Genomic DNA, 20,187 nt, shown 5'->3' on the forward strand with positions numbered 1-20,187 from the left:
CACCAATAGTAGTAGTCAGCCTGAAGGTGGGCCTGTTGGGGAAAAACATTGATATTGTGTCATTGAAACGGCACTGATATCTGTCCAATATCCAAAATAAAATAAATAACTGGTTGAGAACCTTTGGGCCACATTTCAGCACACATAGTGACATGTAGCCTACCAATGAGATGGACGCTTTTTGAAAGCAGTATGTGGGTACATTAAGGATGTAGATAGCATTTTAGTAAATGGAAATATTAAGCTTTGACTCATAAGAGCAGGGTGTGCACGAGCATCATAAATGCCCATGATTTGTCTGGCAGAATCGACCGCTGTATAGCCTAGTGTAGGCATTTCTTTGTGGACTGAGTGATGATTGATAATGTCTGCTTTTATCTACTGGGTGATTTAAATCTGACATTGCAGTGTTAAAGAGGTATATGCCTTTAAAGCCTCATTGACCCGACTGCTCATACATGGTGCAGCAGTTTGCAAAGAATCACTGAATCATGGGAACCAGTGTGATAATGCGCACTTCTTTGTCGCCAAGGCAACCACAATACGTTTCTGTGGATGAAGTCATTTGTTACGCCGATCGTTGCCATGGCTACAACCTAGAGAGGGCGCTGCGGAGGAGCGTTCCACGTAAAATGACGCAGGGCGGGGGCGTGCCCGTGATGCGCGCTGCGCAAGGCTGCTTGTTGTTACCGCAGAGAGGCGAGAAGATGGCGGCCGTGTCAAGCGGAGGTGCTGCTGGGTCCGCTGCGGCCGGGATTACGCACTCTGCCCGACCGACCCACGCAGGCATGGGCTCCCAGAACCGAGCCCAGCCATCCTCCGGGATCAGCCACTCCAGCCGTCCCAGCACGGCCACCGGGTGCATCACAAATCCTGGCCACACTTCGGCCACCAGGCCCCCCCCAGCCCGAGTGGGCCACTACGAAATCGAGCGGACCATCGGCAAGGGAAATTTCGCGGTTGTTAAACTAGCCACACACATCATTACCAAAGCGAAGGTAAGACGGCTGATGTCCGAGCGTTAGCGGCAAACAATCACAAGTTGTCATTGTTTAATTTCAAGCCTTTTCGGCCATGTACTCGGGATGACGCTGGGGCCTTCAGGCTCTGGAGACACAACGGCCAGCCCGCTTTGGTGACACCGCTGCTCGGTGCTGGGGGGGTCCGCTCGACACGGCGCATCACCTCCAACTACTGGATACAAACACATTTACCTCAAGATAAATCGGATTTAACGTACATTTACCGGTAGTGTTTTTGAGGGAAGCTAGAAAGGCCTGAGGTTAATGTGTGGCAAAGCGCAGAGGACGGAGAGAAGGGTATTGACGAAGATGAAAAAGAGACACTGAACGTTTCGACTGTAGTAGCTAGCTTAGCTTACAAGCTAATTAGCTGTTCGGCTAGATGCAGATATCTTTTAGACATGCCAACACACAAGGTTGAAAGTGTGTAGCACCCCTCTGTATAACTTTAAATTAACAACGAACTTCCCAAGTTGATAGACGTAGGTTGTCCAAGTATTATAGCTCTCTGTGAAATTAAAAGTATCACTGAAAAGTGGTTAAAGCCAACTATGGCAGAGGCAGAGACTGTAACGTTCTTGTTAGCTGTTTTAATCCAGCTTGGTTGACTGAGGATGGGTTTGCTTGTATAATTTAGTGTTAGGAAAGTTTCTCACGTCTTTATGATATATCCATTTGTCGTGGAGTACCGTAACCTGTCTATCATTTATGTATAAAGCGTTGTAATGTACCAATTTTTTGATGTTAAGATAGCCCAGTTAATAGCTAGATGACATTTCCATGAAGCTTTGAGGACAAGAAAACACTGACATGGCAAAATTAGTGGTTTCAAAGCTGCCACCACACGCTTTGAGTGTAAGTAGATGATGTTGCATTGAGTGGGCGCCCAGTAACAGTATACTGGATGATGGACACTTTCACCAGCAGACACTATTATCAACAAATGGTATTTATACAAAACTCTATTATTCTTTATGAGGAGATGTGTTGCATTGTGTTACAAATCCATAACTGGTGGTGACACTTGACTTGTTACGTGAACACTGTACGGCAAACAATAGGTTTGGACCTTTATGATTGATAGGGGAAATCTGGGGGGAACACAAGTAGAAGTGATTACTCATATATTCCAAGTAGTGTTTTCCCGTTGTGCTGACCTATTGAAACACGTGCCTCGGTGTTTCAAGGCTGTATTTGCCTGTGAGCCGTTTGTTGTCATTCCTGATATGTTGGCTGTGTCGTCTTGTCTGGCATGGTAGTGAAAGTCCATAGGGGCCAAAAACAAATAATGAATCACAAATCAGCAGCATCAGTAAGATTTCTGCTACGAGACACTTGATTTCCAGTCAGTTTGAGAGCCTCTACTCAGGACCATACTTTCAGTTTGATGACATGGGAATCCTACCTCTGATCATATGACTATTGTGATCAGTACACACATCCCTTATAATGGATGTTCAGTTGAACAGTCATAACAAATACGGGTAGCTGAAGGCTACGCTTACAGTCAGCTCCTGCCACATAATAGTTTTTTTTTTACCTGATGAAGAGCCTTTAATTCTAAAGGCACAAATGAAGGTGTGTCAAGTCAGCTGAGTGCACAGCTTTACCTCTATGCCCTTGTTGACATACACACAGTCGGGCAGACACGAGTCATTTGGGCGCTTTGCGCCACACAGCCTAGGGAACCTTCCATTTAGTTTCACGAGGCCAAAATAAACTTGGGTCAGTAAGTGCCATGTAGTGTTTTTCAATGCTGCAGGAGACTATAATGTAATTCACAGACTAATAGGTAGAGGAACAGTGTGTTCAATCTGTTACGAGAGCAAAGACAGTAGCAACGTTATAGTGAGAGATTGATGAGCTGGTTATGGAGCTTTACTCCTTGTGTGTGAGCCTGTTTATGCTTGCCTGGATATGTGTGTGTGTGTGTGTGGCTGTGTGTGGCTGTCTGACTGAGTGTGAGAGACAGGCAGAGGACAAAATGACAGTGGACCACGGACTGGCAGAATGAAAGAGAGCCCTTGTTTGCTGTCTGTTGATGGTGGTCACAGACGGTCCAGTCAGCTCATGATTTTCACCAGCCTGCACAGGGGTTTCAGCACCCCCAGTTGCTCATGAATATCAGAAGAATAGGAGTGTGCTTTTACATGCCTGTGGATATCATGAATATGGATATGATGATCAGTCAGATGAAATGTGCTTTTGGAGCCTTGTTTTATGGCCTAGGTTTCATAACGATCCAATGAGAAACGCTGACTAGTCAAAAATAGCCTAACAACTCTCTCAGTTGTTCGATGGAGCTGGATGATATCCTGCAGTGCAGTCACACTGAAGCAGACCTGGTTATTTATATTTGGTAGCCTAGGAGGGAAAGAGCTGGTGCCTATCTATGCCTCATTTACTCTCAGTTTTGTTAAACCTAAAACATTCAACAGGCAATTTGTTTAAACTTTACTTCCTCAATACACACCACCATTTCAACCGGGTATTTTGCAAATTTTTATAGCACGGAGGCGGTTGGTGTGTACACTCGCTAACACGGAGGTAGTTACACATCACAAACCTTTGATGACAGTGTGCTGCACATGGATGTTGTAAAAGTGAAAGTTCATCTCCTCTTCTTGACAAAGGCCAGCCAGTGCAGTGGAAGTCACAACTGGAGTTTTGATACACTCACAGAAACGCTATGCTAGAGGCAGTCGGGTCACACGTTGCTGCGGTCTTGATAAATGTTGATTTCAGTGTTAACTCTCTCCATAAACTTTATTGCTGGTCATGACCTTTCAACAAAGGGCATAAGTTCTCTATTAGCTCAGGGTTACACTGTGAACTGTTAACACTTGTTTCAGGTGTAGCTCTCATACTTACTGGAACTCAATTGACTATGACCAAACTATCATTGTTTTTGATCTTTTTGATTTTTTCCCCAATTGTAGCTGTAGCATTAATGGCCGATTTGCTCTCTGTCATTTTCATTTTTGGTTTTGCAAAAAGGAGGTAGTAGCCTTAGTTGACACCAAGCAGTGTGAAAAATGTCAGCACATGAACATGTTAACTTATGTTATCACTGTAAAATAATCTATTGTTTGACATGGTGTATACGGTGTGACAACATTGCCAGTGATTAATATCAACACATGATGATAAGTATTAGTGAATGAGATGCATGCTGACTTAACTCAAAATACACATCACAATTCTCAAAGCCCAAATTGATATCCTCGAATTGCTTTCTTTGTCGGATCACTGGACAAAACAGATCATTCATAATGATACTGTATATAACTGAGACAAACAGTAAATCCTCACATACATCTGCATTTTCGCTTAATGTACTACAAACATTTTTAAATAGATAACGAAATTCTTGCAGTTTGCTTTTAAAGTTGGCCAACTAATCTTTCTTGACTATAGACTATAGTTGTTGCAACCTAGTCAAAGCAAGTGTTGTTAACGTGCCCCACTCAGATGTCTACTGAGTTTCCAGCACAATTTCAAAAAACACACTCAGATTTTATGAAATTTGTGGGAATGTTATGTAGGAATTAGTCTGCAAAGAAGTGTTCATACACAAGTTGCATCTTCACAAAGGTAGCCAAGTTGTTGAAAGAATTATTTTCCTGTTGACCAAGGATCTGGAACAGGTCGGCCCCAACCCACAATTTGAAAGACTATTAATCAGGCCTGTAGTCACCTCGTGTTAGGTGGGCTTCTCTTGAGATGATATTTCACATCCTGTAGCCACCTTCCATAACAGATGGAACCGCTCTTACACACAACTGCACAGCAACTAGCCTATCAGCCATTGAATGGAATTTTTTTTCTGTGCACAATTAATTGATATGAGTCACTGAAAATCACTACTAGTCAGGTGTAGGCAAACGGAACCTATTCAGTCCTGATTGGCCACTAGGTAAACAGTCAGTGCTAATATGCAGTGACGATGAGGCAGGTTGGAGTGTTGCAGATTTCCCTTTGCAGCAGATTAAATAACTGCAGGGCAGGAGCAAACATGGCTCTGTCACTGCAGATTAATAATTACATGATGATTGGTGATCACAAGAGTCTAGAGTTTTATTTAAAGATTTCTTATTGAATCTGATCAATTAGAAAAAGGAAGCTTAAAGTATTCATTTCATAATAACAGTAAACAACATAAAGACCGTAATCTTGTCTATATTATGTAACTGTGTCTATATTAAGCAGCAATACATTTGTTTTCATTCTTCTGTCATGATAGATTACATCAGTAAGATGATTATCAGGATGTTACTGTCAGTCACATAGCTGACTGTTAGTGCCCTCCTTAGTTATCTCAACAGTATGTAACTGTTTGCTTTTCGCAGTGCACTTGTATGCCAGTTTCATATTTGAGTGGATATTTTAACTCAGTCTTTTCCTTGTTCGTGTTTATCATGTGTGATAAGCTCACTAAAAGCGCATGTTTGTGTGTGCATACTTGTGTGTAATAGCTTTCGACAAAGGCGGTATGGTCAGGTGCCCTTGTATGACCCCACAAAGGATCAAGTAAAGACGCACTTTGAGAAACCCTCTCTAGTTGTCCTCACGGAAAGGTGAGCGAGATGGGTAAAAGATGGCACTGTGCGTCACGTCCTGACCCGTCTGTTTGTCTGTCTATCCGCGGGGAGGCAGGCGTTTATTCCCCCCACTCTTCTTTCCTCCTTTTCCTGTCTTCTCCCCCTTTCCTCGCCAGTGTTTTTTAGGCAAGAGAAGGATGAGCAGGAGGAAGAGGGCAGGCAGGAAGGCAAGCGTTAGGTAACAGGCCTAATGTACTGTGTAACAATTTCACTCACTCCCTCAGTCACACTCACACACTCACGCACAGCTCTCTAACATACAGCATCCCCTCTCTGTTTCTCAAAGACACACATACGCACACTCAAATGTGATTTCATTTGGGTGAATAATATGACAAAGGCTGTGTTTCTGCTTGACTTATCTTCCTGCCCTCTAGTCAGATTCTGCTGCATTCTTAGTAGTGTGATTCCGCAGCCAGCCGGCTTCAGAAGAGGAGAGCACAGCCCAGACTGTGTGTGTGTGTGTGTGTGTGTTACATGACATGAGGGAGGATGGTGTAGGCTTTGTCATTATGATGTTGTTCCTCATGAACCATATCGGCACCTATGATTATGCCTCACACTGATGCCAGCAGTTTCTGTGTATGTTTGTGTTTGTGCATGCGACCCCCTCCCCTCCCTCCTCTCACCATGTTCTAAACGTACATGGCACTTAAGAATCACAACTCCGTGCCCGTGCCATCATCATCCCCAGCACTGCTTGTTGTCAGAGGCGACTGTGTGTTGCCAAGGCTCCTACTTGGAGAAAGGTCTCGCCATTGAAGTCTTACTGGTTTCCATAGCGATGATGGTGGTTCCAGCCTCCAGCCACCAGTTCTGAATGGAACTGACTTGCCATTGGTTGAGCCCATCATCTGTCATGGAGACAGCGTGTGTATTATGTGTTTTTGTTTGCGAAAGCTGCAAGCTGGATGGAACAGAATTCGTCAGGTGCGCTTGGGTTTCCCACCTTGATGTCTCAGACGAGCTGGGTCCTTGGCTTCTCTTTGCCACTGAGTTGAGTGCTTAGTGAAGAGGGTTGTAGCTCCACTGATGCCATTTCCTGCAGCCAGAAACCACAGTTGTGATAGACATTAGGTCTTTGGTTGATGCAGCTGCTTCAAATATATGCCTTCCAGAGTGTTTTTAAATGGTCTGTGCACTAAGGCTACGTTCAGACTCCAAGTGTTTGTGCTCAATTCGGAGTTATTGCTCTGGTCTGATTTTCTTTGATTGTTTGACTGTTACCTTGTGTGTGAACTGGTAACTGCCCTGAACTGACCTGCGTGTGCAAAGGAATGATTACAAAGTTGTCAAACACAGCATGCTGTGCAAATGTAAACATGAAGGATGCTAAAGACAGCATTTACAGTTAGACAATAAGTTGATGATTCTCAGATCAGAGAAAGACAGCCAGCTTTTTGTGGAGCTATGGCTGCTACTTCTGAACGGTTGTTTGTGTGGATGCAGAGTCAGTGGTAGGACTGTGATGTGAATGGCTTCACTGAAACTGATTTTACACAAAATTTCAGGATGTCAAGGACCATTTTTAGCTACATCTGTCCATTGCAGCTATCTTCCATGTTTGTATCGACCAAGTGTCTCCAGCCTTTTAACAAATGTCTATCTAGAATGAGGTAAAACTTCCATTAATTCCGATTTGACTGTTCAGACTGTGGTCACATGGCACAGTCAGACCTGAATTTGGGACCACATATCAAAGTGGCTCAAATCAAAATTGAAATGATCAGATTCATTTTAATTTGTGCTGGTCATGCTGTTACGAAAAAACAAAAACAAAAAACAAAACAGATTTGGGCCGCTTTCGCCCGCAGTTTGAATGTAGCTTAAGAGTGGTCAGGATGGATACTATCCCCTATCTAGGTATATGTAACTTTATGTCCTGACAACAATATGTGGTGATAGTACATATGCTGGAAAATCACTTGAAATTGATAATGGATAAAGTAACCAGAGAGGTTGTTTGGCTAATTCAGTAAAATAAATCATAGTACTTAGACACTGAAATGCAAAATCCCCAAAATATTGAGAGTGATAGCTAAAATGGCGTGTTATATTTCCTCATACTACATATAGTTATATGTAGGGCTGCCCCTTGAAAGTCAGGGATTTTAATTGTTAGAGACCCCGCATTTGACTGAGATTGCTTCAAGTCGAGCAGTCTTTTTTTTCCTCGCTGGTTAGTGTGCTGTGTGCAGTTTACTTTTGAAGACGTTTTGGCCCCAGATTTTTCTGCCGAGTTAGCACTCTTGACTTTCATGCGACTCCTTGGTACAGATGTGATGCAGCGGCACAGAGGAAGATCAGTTTTCTACCGCAAGTCTTCACCATAACATTATTGTCTCTCCTGTTTCCATGTGGTGAATTTACAGCTCACAGATACTTAATACGACATAGTCTCTGGCTTTCGTTTGATATCCGATGTCAGCAAAAATTGTTGGAATTTTGCAATCTGACATTAGCATAGTTAGCTTGTTAACTATACAACACGAATGCAGCTGTCACACTGAATGACACACTGATTGTCCTGCTGAGCCCAGTTAAAACTTTGAAATTTTGTATGAAAGAAAATTTGTTGAATGTTCATATTAAACGGCTGCATCTGATTCTAATTCTGAGTCCGGTACAGGCCTAGTTATATCACCCACCCCTACTGTTAACCAGGGCGGCAAATAAGAATAAAATGCTAATTTTCATTATTGATTTATCTGTTGATTATTTTCTCAAATAATCATTTAGTCTAAGGTCTATTAAAAATTAATGAAACCCCCCCCCCCCCCCCCCCAATCAGAATTCTCTACAGCCCAAAATGGCATGTTCTGATTTGTCTGATCTTAACTTTGTCAAGTCCAAAGCCCAAAGATATTTAATTTACTAAATACATGACAAAGAGAAGCACCAAATCCTCACATTTGGAATGCTAGAACCATGAATGTTTGACATGTCGGCATGAAAAATGATGATTAATAGATTATTGAAATAGTGTCCATTCATTTTCTTTCAATCGACCAACTGATTAATCGACAGATGGTTGCCACTCTACCGTGGCTTGTCCGCGGTGGACAGGCAGAGATAGTATGATATGATGGTGGAGGGCTAATGGACAGAAGGCCCGCTACAGCTAGTGAGGTTCAAGTACAGTTCAAGTAAAGCAACAGAGAAAGTGTAGAGCAAATTCAATTCACATATTTAAGTTTGTTCTTTGTTGTACTACATGTTGTGTTCTTGAGAGATTGGAAGGTAACAATAAGTAAGTCTTAATAGATTCTAACTTTATGTGGTGAAGATTTCAGAATCCCGATTTTAATAGCAATACAAAGGTACATCTTTGTAGCATTTCCTAAAGAAGATATTTATCACTCTTTATTTATGTCCATATAGAGATATGTTTGTTCCATGGTGAAGCCAGTCCCAAACTGGACCGGCTGGATTCTTTTTTGGAAGCACTAATCAACAATCACTGTCAAGACGGGAATGTGGACCGTGCAGTAGCAGTTGGTCAGCTAGGCTGGGGCTATGGTGTGTCATGCAGCAACTGCAGTTTGGGTTTTTTTATAACTGCTTTTGGCCTGCGATTGTCATCATCAGTATTCTTTGAAAGTATTGTTCATGCTCTACAATACCATATAGAATTTGTTTGTTTGCCTTGTAAATAAAATGGTAATTAGGTTGTGGTGTTTCAATGGCACTAATGCATGTAGATGCCAAATACTAGTTAATCTAAGGTTTTCTTGCCCCTCAGAATTTACTCGCCATAAAGTGTGAGCTCTGCTACGCAAGAAAAAAACCCTGCAAATGGCAGATTAATGTGTGATGTCCAGTTTTTCCACACTGTAGCGTGTCCCCAGTCTTGTACTTTCAGCCTGACACACTCAACTGAGTCATTTCCACACATAAACTCTTACAAGCGCACAATGCACAAGGAGAACATCTCTGAAAGGCATTGTGCTGACTCATACAGCCTGTACGCTTTCATCTGTGTGTGTGCATGCGCATAATGCAGTCATAGTGCTGACCTGCTGTGGCCTCTTCTTGTTTGTATGACACTTTGTGATGTCTTTGTGACTTTATACAAATACACACACACACACACACAAATAGAGCTGGGCGATACATCAAATGTATACGGTATACTTGAATGTCTCTTATGTGCAGTATGGCAGATGACCATATCGTCGTATTGAGATATCCCATGTGCATTTTAGTAATTTATTAATACATTAAAAGCAGGATGTGTTCACTCTCCCTGTCACACACTCACAGAGACGCCCCAAACTGATCATCCACGCCCACCAATTTAACATCAATCATCGCCCTGAGTTCACGTCTATTCAAAATGGAGGAAGATCCCGGAGTGGGTCTAACATCTGGAGGGGGATCGGTTTCAGGAGGGCAGATGTGGAACAGACTATCATCCTCTGCAAACTATGCCACAAAAAGATTGTTGCTAAATGCAGCAGTACCACGAATCTGTTCCATCACTTAAAACACCGCCTAGTGCAATACACTGCAGTCAAGCCAGTCTCCACTTTGAAAAGACCGTCAAGCTAGCCCCCACATTTTTTTTATGGTGCGTGTGTATGTAACCGGCGGACTCTGGTGTTGTCTGCGTTGTGTTGATGTAAAGAGGCCCAGAGTGTCAGTGTTTCACATATCAACCATGGAGGTCAAAGCGTGTCAGCTAATAACAACTGAATCAAATTTTGTGTACGTTTGACACATATCACTGCTGTATAATGATTGTGATGATCACATTGGTATGATCATATGTAACAAAGGGTGAAATCAAACACTTTTGTTATTTTAGGGAAAATTGGAAAATATAGAGCTATATATCATAATTTAGCATAGCCTAGATAAATGAAGATATTATTTCTAAGCCATATCGCCCACATGAGCCACAATTTTAGCTTCATATCAAGTAGCTTCTAGGTAGCTCTTGTCAAGACTAGATTTACAGATAGCCATGATGGTATCTTTTCGAGCTCAACAGGTGTGTGTGGGTCCATGTGAGCGTGTGTAAGTTGAACTCCCAACTCCATGCTGATATGTGTTAAGCCTGAGCATTACACCCCCCTGTGGGTGTTGTAATCTGTGTCACCTGTTGATGAAGGTTAACCTCGTACATAATAACACCACACGACTCTTGTGTGTATGTGTGTGTGTATATATGTGTGTGTGTGTGTGTGTGTGTGTGTGTGTGTGTGTGTGTGTGTGTGTGTGTGTGTGTGTGTGTGTGTGTGTGTGTGTGTGTGTGTGTGCCGCAGCCTCCCACTGTAGACGTTACACCATAGACCCAATTCTCTGTTTAGGATTAGCCTCATTATAGTTGAGTCATGGATGGATGTTTTCAAAGTAAATATCAGAGAGACCTAACGAACGCTGAAAGCTATGCAAACATCAAATGTAATATCATATTTAACTTTTAATGCTGTGTTATTTTAGATCATTTTAGACCGTTTGTCTTTTGTTTTCCATTTTTTTTTTGATTCCTTATTTTTTGCTTTAAAAAAATCTAGACCAACAAAGCAGCGCTAGAAAAAAACAATGCATGCAACTCTTATCAGAGGTTTATAGCAAATATATTTATACAGAGAATACCTGGTTAAAAATATCATCAACCATACTTGTGATAAATTGTTTTTTAAATTGTTGATTATTCTGTCACTGTTTTTGTTTTCAGATGTTTGATTGTTTAGTAGCCTACACCAAGTTGCCTGTTATTAGGTACATGTAGCTTATGTAGTGTAATACAACACCCCTGCAATTGGGACTTGGTGATAGGCCAAAAATTTAATCATGATAAAACATTTTCCATCATTACATATAGATAATTATCATGATTACTGTCAAATCTTTATGTCTTTCATGTTCAAAGGTAAATTTTTAGTGAAGTTTGAAGAACCATACGGTAAACAGTGGTTTAAACTATTCTTTATTGTCAAAACAAATTAGAAAAATTATAACCAAAAATAGACAAAGAAATATTAATTCTGGTCAGCAGCATGTCAAAAACCATTTCTACAGACAGTTTAAAACATTTTGTAATTGTATTAGCTGACAGGGTATACAAAATAAATACAGTATTTTAACTTTGTTAAGAATTTTCTGTGCAGATTTTAAAGGCACAGTATTTGATTTCTGCCGTTTCTTTATCAAAACAATAACAAAAAAACAGACTTTGATGACGTTGTGAAGTTATGAGAGATTATTCATTGCGGAACACAATCTGACCTGACCCAGGCAGAAATCATGTTTACAGACGAGGACATGTATTAAAGTTTTATCCAAGTTGTGTTCAGTCAAGTTTAGTCATGGTATGTCATCTCATTCTAATGAAATTAGTGCTGAAACAATTCCTCGAGTAACTAGAATAATTAGATTACTAAAAAGCCTCAAGGTTTCCAGTGTGCTTATATATTCTTTAGATTTCAGCCCATATACATGAACACAGATAGAGCATGTGTGTGTCCAGTATGTGCCAAAATTACAACGTTGCCGTGGAAATGGCGGAGTAATGTTTTTAGTTATAAGCAAGGCATGCTGTTATGCTAATTTGTGCACATTCTAAATGCATTGTTGACCAGTCAGATTGCTTGGTCAGATTTACTTCTTTTATGATAGTCATTTGCCACCTGCCCACCCTGAAAGTAGTGCAAATAAATGTTAGGCTAAAAGTAGAGACTTTGGCGCCTTTCCTTTATGGCCTGTTGAACCAGAGTCAGTCAGAAATGTGTTGGAGGTTTCCTGTCGTGTAGTCAAACAGTACAGCGATCATTATTTTATCAAAGGCAACTGTCATATTTAAAAAGACACATTACTTAGCCTGACATTTTCAAGAATCACAGGTGTTATTTGCTCAAGCACATAACTTGTGTACAGTCATGATTTTAAAAAGCCACCACGTGCTTTGCTGTGTAAACAGGTTTCTTAGAAATGAGCGTCATGGCATAGGTCATGCCCTTATCAGACATGTGGTGGTACAGTGATTGATAAGTTGGTGTATTGTTTTTCCCAAAACATCACTATTTTCATCACTTTTTTTATTGTGTTGAGTGCAAACTGGTGACACAAGTTTTTTCACACAGTACATGTTGCTCTGTACTATAGATGTGTTGTAGTACTTATAGGGTAGCCAGTGCTTTCTTGTGTCCACCTATATGACTATACAGGAGGACATGAGCTTCTGTGTAAGCTCCTAACAAGCTTCCAGTAATCACAGTCTTACCAGTCATCAGTATATGGTAGGGGTTAGGAAAAAATTGGGTATCATGACTTTTTAAAGCGACACTTTAAGTGATTTCTAGAATGCCTGAATCAAAATAATTCCAATGTGGAGGTGGAAAAAAATGTGCGCTTCTATTGTGGTTATCTGTGAGTAATGTGACGCCATACCTGTCTCAAGAAAAACAAAGCCAAAAGGAGAGCAGAAAAGCGGATGGTATGAGGATACGGGCCTTCAGTCTGTAGCAACTTAAATTCAGTCAGTACAAACCCCCTGCCGGATCAGTAAACTTTCTGTTACTGCTGTTACACAGGTTAGATGCAGCCCACTGTGACCCCTGGCACTTTTTTTTGTTGTTGTTGTGCTGGCTCTATTGCTAGTTGCTGTGTATCCTCTCCTCACAGTTCTCCCTGCCTCACTCCTCTTCTCGTGGTGAGCAGTGAAGCGGAGGGACTACGGGGTGTGCTAGCTAGCTAATTTTTGTCTCATTGGTGGTCTGATAAACAGAGCGAGGCAGGTCGGGCTGAACATATCAGTGTATCGTGTGCACCTCTATGATGAAATAATTTTGCCCATTACCAATACCAAAACTTTGACATTGATACCAATACTCAGTGCCAAAACAATACGTGAAACTGAAGCGACACTGATTCGACACTTGTTAGCTAATAGATCAGAAACATAATGTCCACAACGGTTGATCACATAGTGTTGCAAAACCAGCTGGCTAGCTACCTAGCTTATTTGCGTAATTATATTGTAATTGTGTTTTTGTACTCCTCAAAGAAGTCTGTTGAGGTGCTAAGCGAAGTTCGAAGTATTTCGTCCTTTGCAAGACATACATCGCACCTTTTGCATACAGGCTTTGTCATGTCAGTGGGTTTGTCATCAGCATCGGCTCTGTAATGCTGGACAAAGGAGTCCCACAGTAACTCTGGCAGCCTGCTTTGTTAACCAGCTCAGGGCATGGAGGTATTATGTCTGAAGATTACATGCTGTTGTTGGTGTCAGTATCAGACATGGTGAGGCATTGTCTCTCTCCTTCAGTTGAAGCTAAGGCACACGATGTATCAACGGGTAATTAATGCACAGCTGTATGTTCCCTGACCTTCGAATCTACAAGCACCTGAGTTGACTGTCTCTCTGGTACCGCCACCTGGTGGAGATTCAGACGGCACTGAACATTGGGAACAGGGTATGAAATTAACAGAATATTTTGGGGGCAATTTTGGCCCCCACGGTCTAAAAAATGGGGGCATTTTCGAAATGTTTGGGGGCCATCAAAAAATTATAATTATGTTCTAACAATAAGCACATGAAAAGCAAAACCAACTAAGATAGTGTCTTCACTCCAGTAGAAACCACTATAAATGAAATAAATAATGGGTTACATAAAGTTATGGTTGCAAAATATCACTCAGATTTCCTATAATTCAACCAGTTTAAATGTGATGATTTAACCATTAATCTACTGATAGCAATACTAATGTTTCACCACATTACAGTTACTTTTACTGTTAAAAAGGCCAAATTACTATAAATTCCTTAGATGCAATCCTGGAAGTAAGTTAATTTAAAATTTAACATTCATTCTACCTTAATTTTTCATTAATTTGTCATTGTGTAGACACAGATCACCCAATAAATGGTTAATTTATACTTATGGCACAGCAAAGCCCCCTCCCCTTCTCTGTCAGATTACTCTCACGTAATCAGTGCAATCTCGTTGATTATGTCTGGAAAATGAGTTGTAGACGTGACGGTAAATTCATTTAATGAAAATAAAATTATACTTTAATGTCAGATTGTAATACTGTTAAAAATATAAATACATATAGTTGTTTCGAAAACTTGGGGGCAATTTTGGCCCCTGGAACATGGCTTTTGGGGGTATTCTTGGATAAATTGCGGGCCAAATGGCCCGTGGCCCTTGCTAATTTCTGACACTGATTGGGAAATTCTTAAACCAATCGTTTTTCACAAAAGAAGTATCAAACAAACAGATAACTCCAGTAGCTCTTATCTATCTGTCTCTACGTTTGAGTGAAAGAAAATGACCCCTGTTTTCTTCAGCTGTAGTGACACCGCCAGCACATATGAACACTTGAAGGGAAGCACATGTTTTTTGTTGTTCACCTTTTGATTTCCCGTTACATTCCTGAATGTTTTAAGACTGATATGTTATATTAAACTCTTATTTTAAACCCTTGTTTTGTTGCTGCTGTTGGTTGTGTGTTGTGAAGCGAGACTCAGTTTGTGAGTTGTACAGTAAATGGTTCAGACTCCTCCGCTGGGCACCAGCTGCTCTGGGATGGTGCTGTGTTGAGGTCACTGTCTTGTGATCGGAGGGGCTATGTGACACTTCATCTCATTGCAGCCGGCCTCTTAGGAGTGTGTGTGTGTGTGTGTGTGTGTGTGTGTGTGTGTGTGTGTGTGTGTGTGTGTGTGTGTGTGTGTGTGTGTGTGTGTGTGTGTGTGCGCACACCCAGATCTTTTGATGGAAAATTCCAGAGTCATTGAAAGCTAGTGCAAAGCAGTCTAAACACTGCAAGGCTACTAAAGCTAAGTTTACACTATACGACCATCAGAGTCCTCAAATCTCTGAACTGTTCGCACGACACAACTTGCTGTCTCGTTATCGGGAGTCTTGGAGTCATCATGGTTTTCACACTACATGACTGACCGGCAACAGGAGGTCACTCACTTCACGATCTTAAACCAGGAGGAGGAATCCTTGATGAGTGCGTCTGTGCTCCAAACTACACTTTGTCAGGAAAACACGACACGGGAAATGACATAAAACCGTGTGTTAGACCGGATTTTTTGTTGTCACAGACACACGTGTTCACAAAATAGCCTGTTTCCACACATCTCACTAATTGTAGCCTGTTTCCTCAAGGTGCACCGGCAACTTTAGTCTGTGCTGCAGATGCAACACATACATTTAAGTTCCTACTGTAACAGGCGACCCCTTACAGAGGTTTCCTCTCAGTCTGTGCCTTTCACTGTTGTTGGTTGTAGCTCACCATCAGGTCCAGGTATTTAACCAGCTAGACATCTAGCTTGTGTCTTTGACCAGTTCATATACAGCACTCACACGCCAATTTGTGAGTGCTGAGGTAACGCCGATTTGCCTGTAATCAGGGGCTTTGTTGAGTAGCTCCATAAACTGTTGGTGAGTGGAAAAGTCGTGTAGTGTGAACTAGATTAGAAGTGCAAGCTTTACTGTACATTGGCTGGAGCTAAAGCTGGGAATCTAACCTTTGTGATGAACAATGGTCATATATTTTTTTGCAAAAATACTGCCTACCATTTAGCATCCCCCCTTGTCCAGCTATGTCTACGCCTGTTAGGGATGCAAATGAAGCTGTGTCCTTAATTGATTGTCCGCCATGTTAATCTGTGGTCGGAGAAACACAGCAGCTGACTGACCAATATGTAAAACATAACATGTTTGCAACTCCACAGTGATGGCTAACTGCCCCAATGTGCCATTTGTCTATCTTGTCATCTATCCATTGAACAATCTCCTTGCCACAAGGTTTTATTTTTGTATTCAGACACACACCAAGCCTCTGTCTGTACGATTGTAATCATGGCCCAATTTTCCCCATTTTCAGGATTCGTTGTCCTCAAATTGAGCATGATGTGTACATGTAGATGTTGGCATACGCTGTGAGTGTAGAGGTGAATGTGTGATCCAGCTGTCCTGTTGTTACCCTCTAGAAGATGCAGAGGGGAGCAATTACATCAACAAAGCTGGATGACTGCCAATGCCAAGAATAGATTCCCAGAGCTTAAAATATCACATCGACGCACATTCCTACCAGGCACATACGTATATACATAAATGGCAAGGGGTGTTTGAATAAAACTTATTTTATCTCTGTTTCTTGCGGATGTTAAGTGTCTTGATATTTGACTTGTATTTGGCATAAACATCAGTGTAACTTTATTGGTTGGGTTGTAAGCTTCCTAAGGCTGGGTGACACTCCACTATTTTAATTAAAAATAAACCCACAGGATGTAACGCCATTTTTTAAAATTAGGAACTCATCCACAAAAACTGCATAATTGAACGATCAAATTAATTTCGGTAAACTGACGTCAGTCTTTATAAATTAATACGTGAGGACGACTACCAGTACACATGTTTTCAGCAGTTGTACATTGCCATTCAAGGGAAACTACACGCAGAAGCACACTGATCTGGATTAATGCCACTGTTAGATGTGGTTCTGTGCTCTCCCAGGAGCCTTCTCTTCGCTCTCCCTTACTTCCCCTTCCTGTCTGCAACAGGAAGTCACCCTTGTTGGGTTTCAGATGGCCTTCTTCATGTCTGTTATCAGGAAAGGGAGAGCTCAGGATGGCACTTACCGGAATTTAACGGATGAGGTGCTGTTTGTGTGTGTGGTAACACAGGACGCATGCTTTTCATTTTTTCACATGCGCTCAGACTGTACCCTCTCATCTATTTTTGGACAAAGATGTGTTTTGGGGCAGCCCCATTAGCTTCGCTTGATTAAGTCATTAAAGTCGTCTACCCGTTCATAAGTGGCAGCGCAAAGCTCCTGTCATACACCATCACCGTCCACACTGCTGGAGCCATTGTCAGAGGCTCAGCCGTTACGCAAGAGTCTTGCTCGCAGTCGAAGGTCACGGCTCAGGTCACGTTACCCAAACAAGCTGGAATCCGGAGAAAGCACTGTGTTTGACAACACACAGTTTGGCCTTTCATCGCCTTAAGCAGTGCCAGCATCTCCTCGCAGTATCTTGTGTTTTTATCTCAGTGGCAGATAATTATTTGTGTTTATTACCTGTTTTGCGTGCTTGTTAATGGATTAGAGGTGTCAGGTCATGTTAAATTGAGTCTGTCTGACTCACAGCCTCCCTTCAGCTGTTTTGCTGGTTTCTTGGCACTTTGTTCTTCTATGATTATTATGTCATCATAGCAATATTGAAAGGGCACTGGGACTGTGCCCTGGATTTGCTGCCTGTAATTTAAGCGTCAGCTAAATACTATTAATGTGGATGTATTACAGGGCTGTCAGCATTTACTCAAAATGAATCTCAATTATTCATTCCAAAAAAATCCCCCCAAAAACACATGAACTATCAACGATCTGTTTTTGTTTGTAATAATAATAATAATAATAATAACAATAATAATAATAATAAACTTCATTTACATAGCACCTTTCATACAAGAAATGCAGCGCAAAGTGTTTTACAATAAGGGCAGTGCTTCACATGAAAACAGACAAGGCAGTTCAATATAAAAGGACATTTAAAACACATAGATAAACTGATTCATAAAATCATAAAGTTGTAAAACTTTAAATCATAAAATCAAATTAGATTAGATTTAAAAGAGTTGCAGCAGCGTGACGCGTAAATAGAAAGTAAAAGTGTAAATGGAAAGAGTTTCAGACCTGTATGAGGAAGTCAGAGCAAGTTAAAGGCGAGAGTGAACAGACACGTTTTTAGCTTTCTTTTTAAAAATATTTAGCGAGATAGCTTCCCTGATACCTGTAGGTAGTGTGTTCCATAGCTTTGGGGCATAATTGACAAAGGCTGCATCCCTGATCTTCATTATGCCAATTGGAGGGCAAAGCAATATGACAAAAGGCATAACTACCTGTATAGGTATATTTATTTCAACATAAATATGTCTTTTAAAAGATCTACATACCTGCAGATTACAATATAAACAAATAAAATAATGTCTTATATACTTAACTCAAAGACCATAGACCTCTTTCTCCTTCTTTTTCTTCCCTCTGTGGTTGGTGTTAAAGTGAGACCCGAAAATGTGATGTCTCGAAGTGAGATCAGATGAACAGGTCATAATTGATATGTTATTCTATTCTAATTTTCACTTCCTAATGTCTGTTTTCCATTATATAGTGGACTTTATAATATTCATTGACATCCCTATTGTATCCTCTGTATTTTGAACACTCAAGAACTGGTAAACAAATATCATGTCTTATAACACATGTTTTTTTCTTGTCTTGTTCCCTCGCTCTTTCACTCTTCCCTCCGTCTCCGTCACTTTCTGTCTTCCACGCTTCCTTCCTCCCTCTCTGCATCCTCCTTTATCTTGCCCTCTCTCATCATTCATCCTGATCCCTCCCTCCATCTCTTTCTTGTCTCTCCGTCTCCAGGTGGCTATAAAAATAGTGGATAAGACCCAGCTGGACGACGAGAACCTGAAAAAGATCTTCAGAGAGGTGCAAATCATGAAGTTGCTGAAGCACCCCCACATCATCCGCCTCTACCAGGTACACATTCACACTCACCCACAGAGCCGATAACGTACGCCGCTCACATCTTACACCTGAGACCCGTGGCCCAGTAGGAAAAGGGACGGATAGAATGTGTGTTGGTGTAGTGGGATCTGATGTTACCTGCCATATTTATGGGGTTAACCGTAACAAGATGTTTACAGTTTCACCCACTGGTTGGTATTTAATTGGAAAATGTACCTGTTATACATGTGGGGGGCCACCCAGTAAAACCACAGTCTTCTGCCTGAGAACTTAGCTCTGGTGAGACTCTGCGGTAGAAGAGAGTCAGCCAGACTTTTCCAGCCCTATGGGGATTGTAACACCAAACCAACCTGTCACAAACCAACTTTTACATCATGTCTCAAACAGCACCCGGCAGTTTAAACATAATCTGATCCTAATGTCGAAGCCCTCACACACACAGTACATATGTTGAACGCTACACTGAGTAAATGGCAGTTTTTGTTCTATTTAAATCTTCCTGTGTGAATGCCAAACGCTGCTTAGTCATTCTGTTGTGTAACGGGTGAACCGCCCATCACTAGATGTTGGCCCAGAGTTGTCAGAGGGTCTGTAGGTCCTGGTTGTTATCATCTGTTTATGTCCTCAGGTGATGGAGACAGAGAGGATGATCTATCTGGTAACAGAGTACGCTAGCGGTGGAGAGATATTCGGTAAGGGAGTTCCCCTCTGTTGCCTTGATGTGGATTGTCTTCGTCGTTGCCTCTCCTTCTGCTTCACAGATTGTGTTTTTACCAGTCTCAGAATACAGACTGTACAGCTGTCTTTGAAATTTCAAACAAGACTCTTATTATAACAGCACATGACTGCTTTATGGTATCGTCTGTACGTCTGTCCAATACGTCTGTCCTGTCTATCATCTATGTCTGTATTCTTTTTTTTGTCACGTTATTTCCCTAATAACAAAATAAAAAAATGCATAAATAAATACAGAAATTAAATATCTGTTAGTTTTGCCAAGTACATTCTTAATCTAATTAACATTTTGGTTATAAGAAGGTTTAATTTTTTTTTTTTTTTTTTTTTTT

The 20,187-nt window shown here is 41.2% G+C and overlaps 1 protein-coding gene across 2 annotated transcripts in view; it reads left to right on the plus strand.

Moving 5' to 3' along the window:
* The first annotated feature begins 680 nt into the window (after positions 1–680).
* The window catches only part of sik3 (SIK family kinase 3), a 45,641-nt gene continuing 26,134 nt past the window's right edge, over positions 681–20,187 (plus strand). Inside the window, exons 1-3 of one of the 2 annotated variants that reach the window (XM_050060110.1) lie at positions 681–998; positions 19,016–19,132; positions 19,749–19,812. In XM_050060110.1, coding sequence (XP_049916067.1) covers positions 708–998; positions 19,016–19,132; positions 19,749–19,812 — 472 coding nt within the window. In that variant the 5' untranslated portion in view covers positions 681–707. The remainder of the gene's footprint in view (positions 999–19,015; positions 19,133–19,748; positions 19,813–20,187) is intronic. The other variant, XM_050060119.1, reaches the window with a different exon arrangement.

This window comes from Epinephelus moara, chromosome 2 (genome assembly GCF_006386435.1).
Source record: "Epinephelus moara isolate mb chromosome 2, YSFRI_EMoa_1.0, whole genome shotgun sequence".
NCBI lineage: Eukaryota > Metazoa > Chordata > Actinopteri > Perciformes > Serranidae > Epinephelus > Epinephelus moara.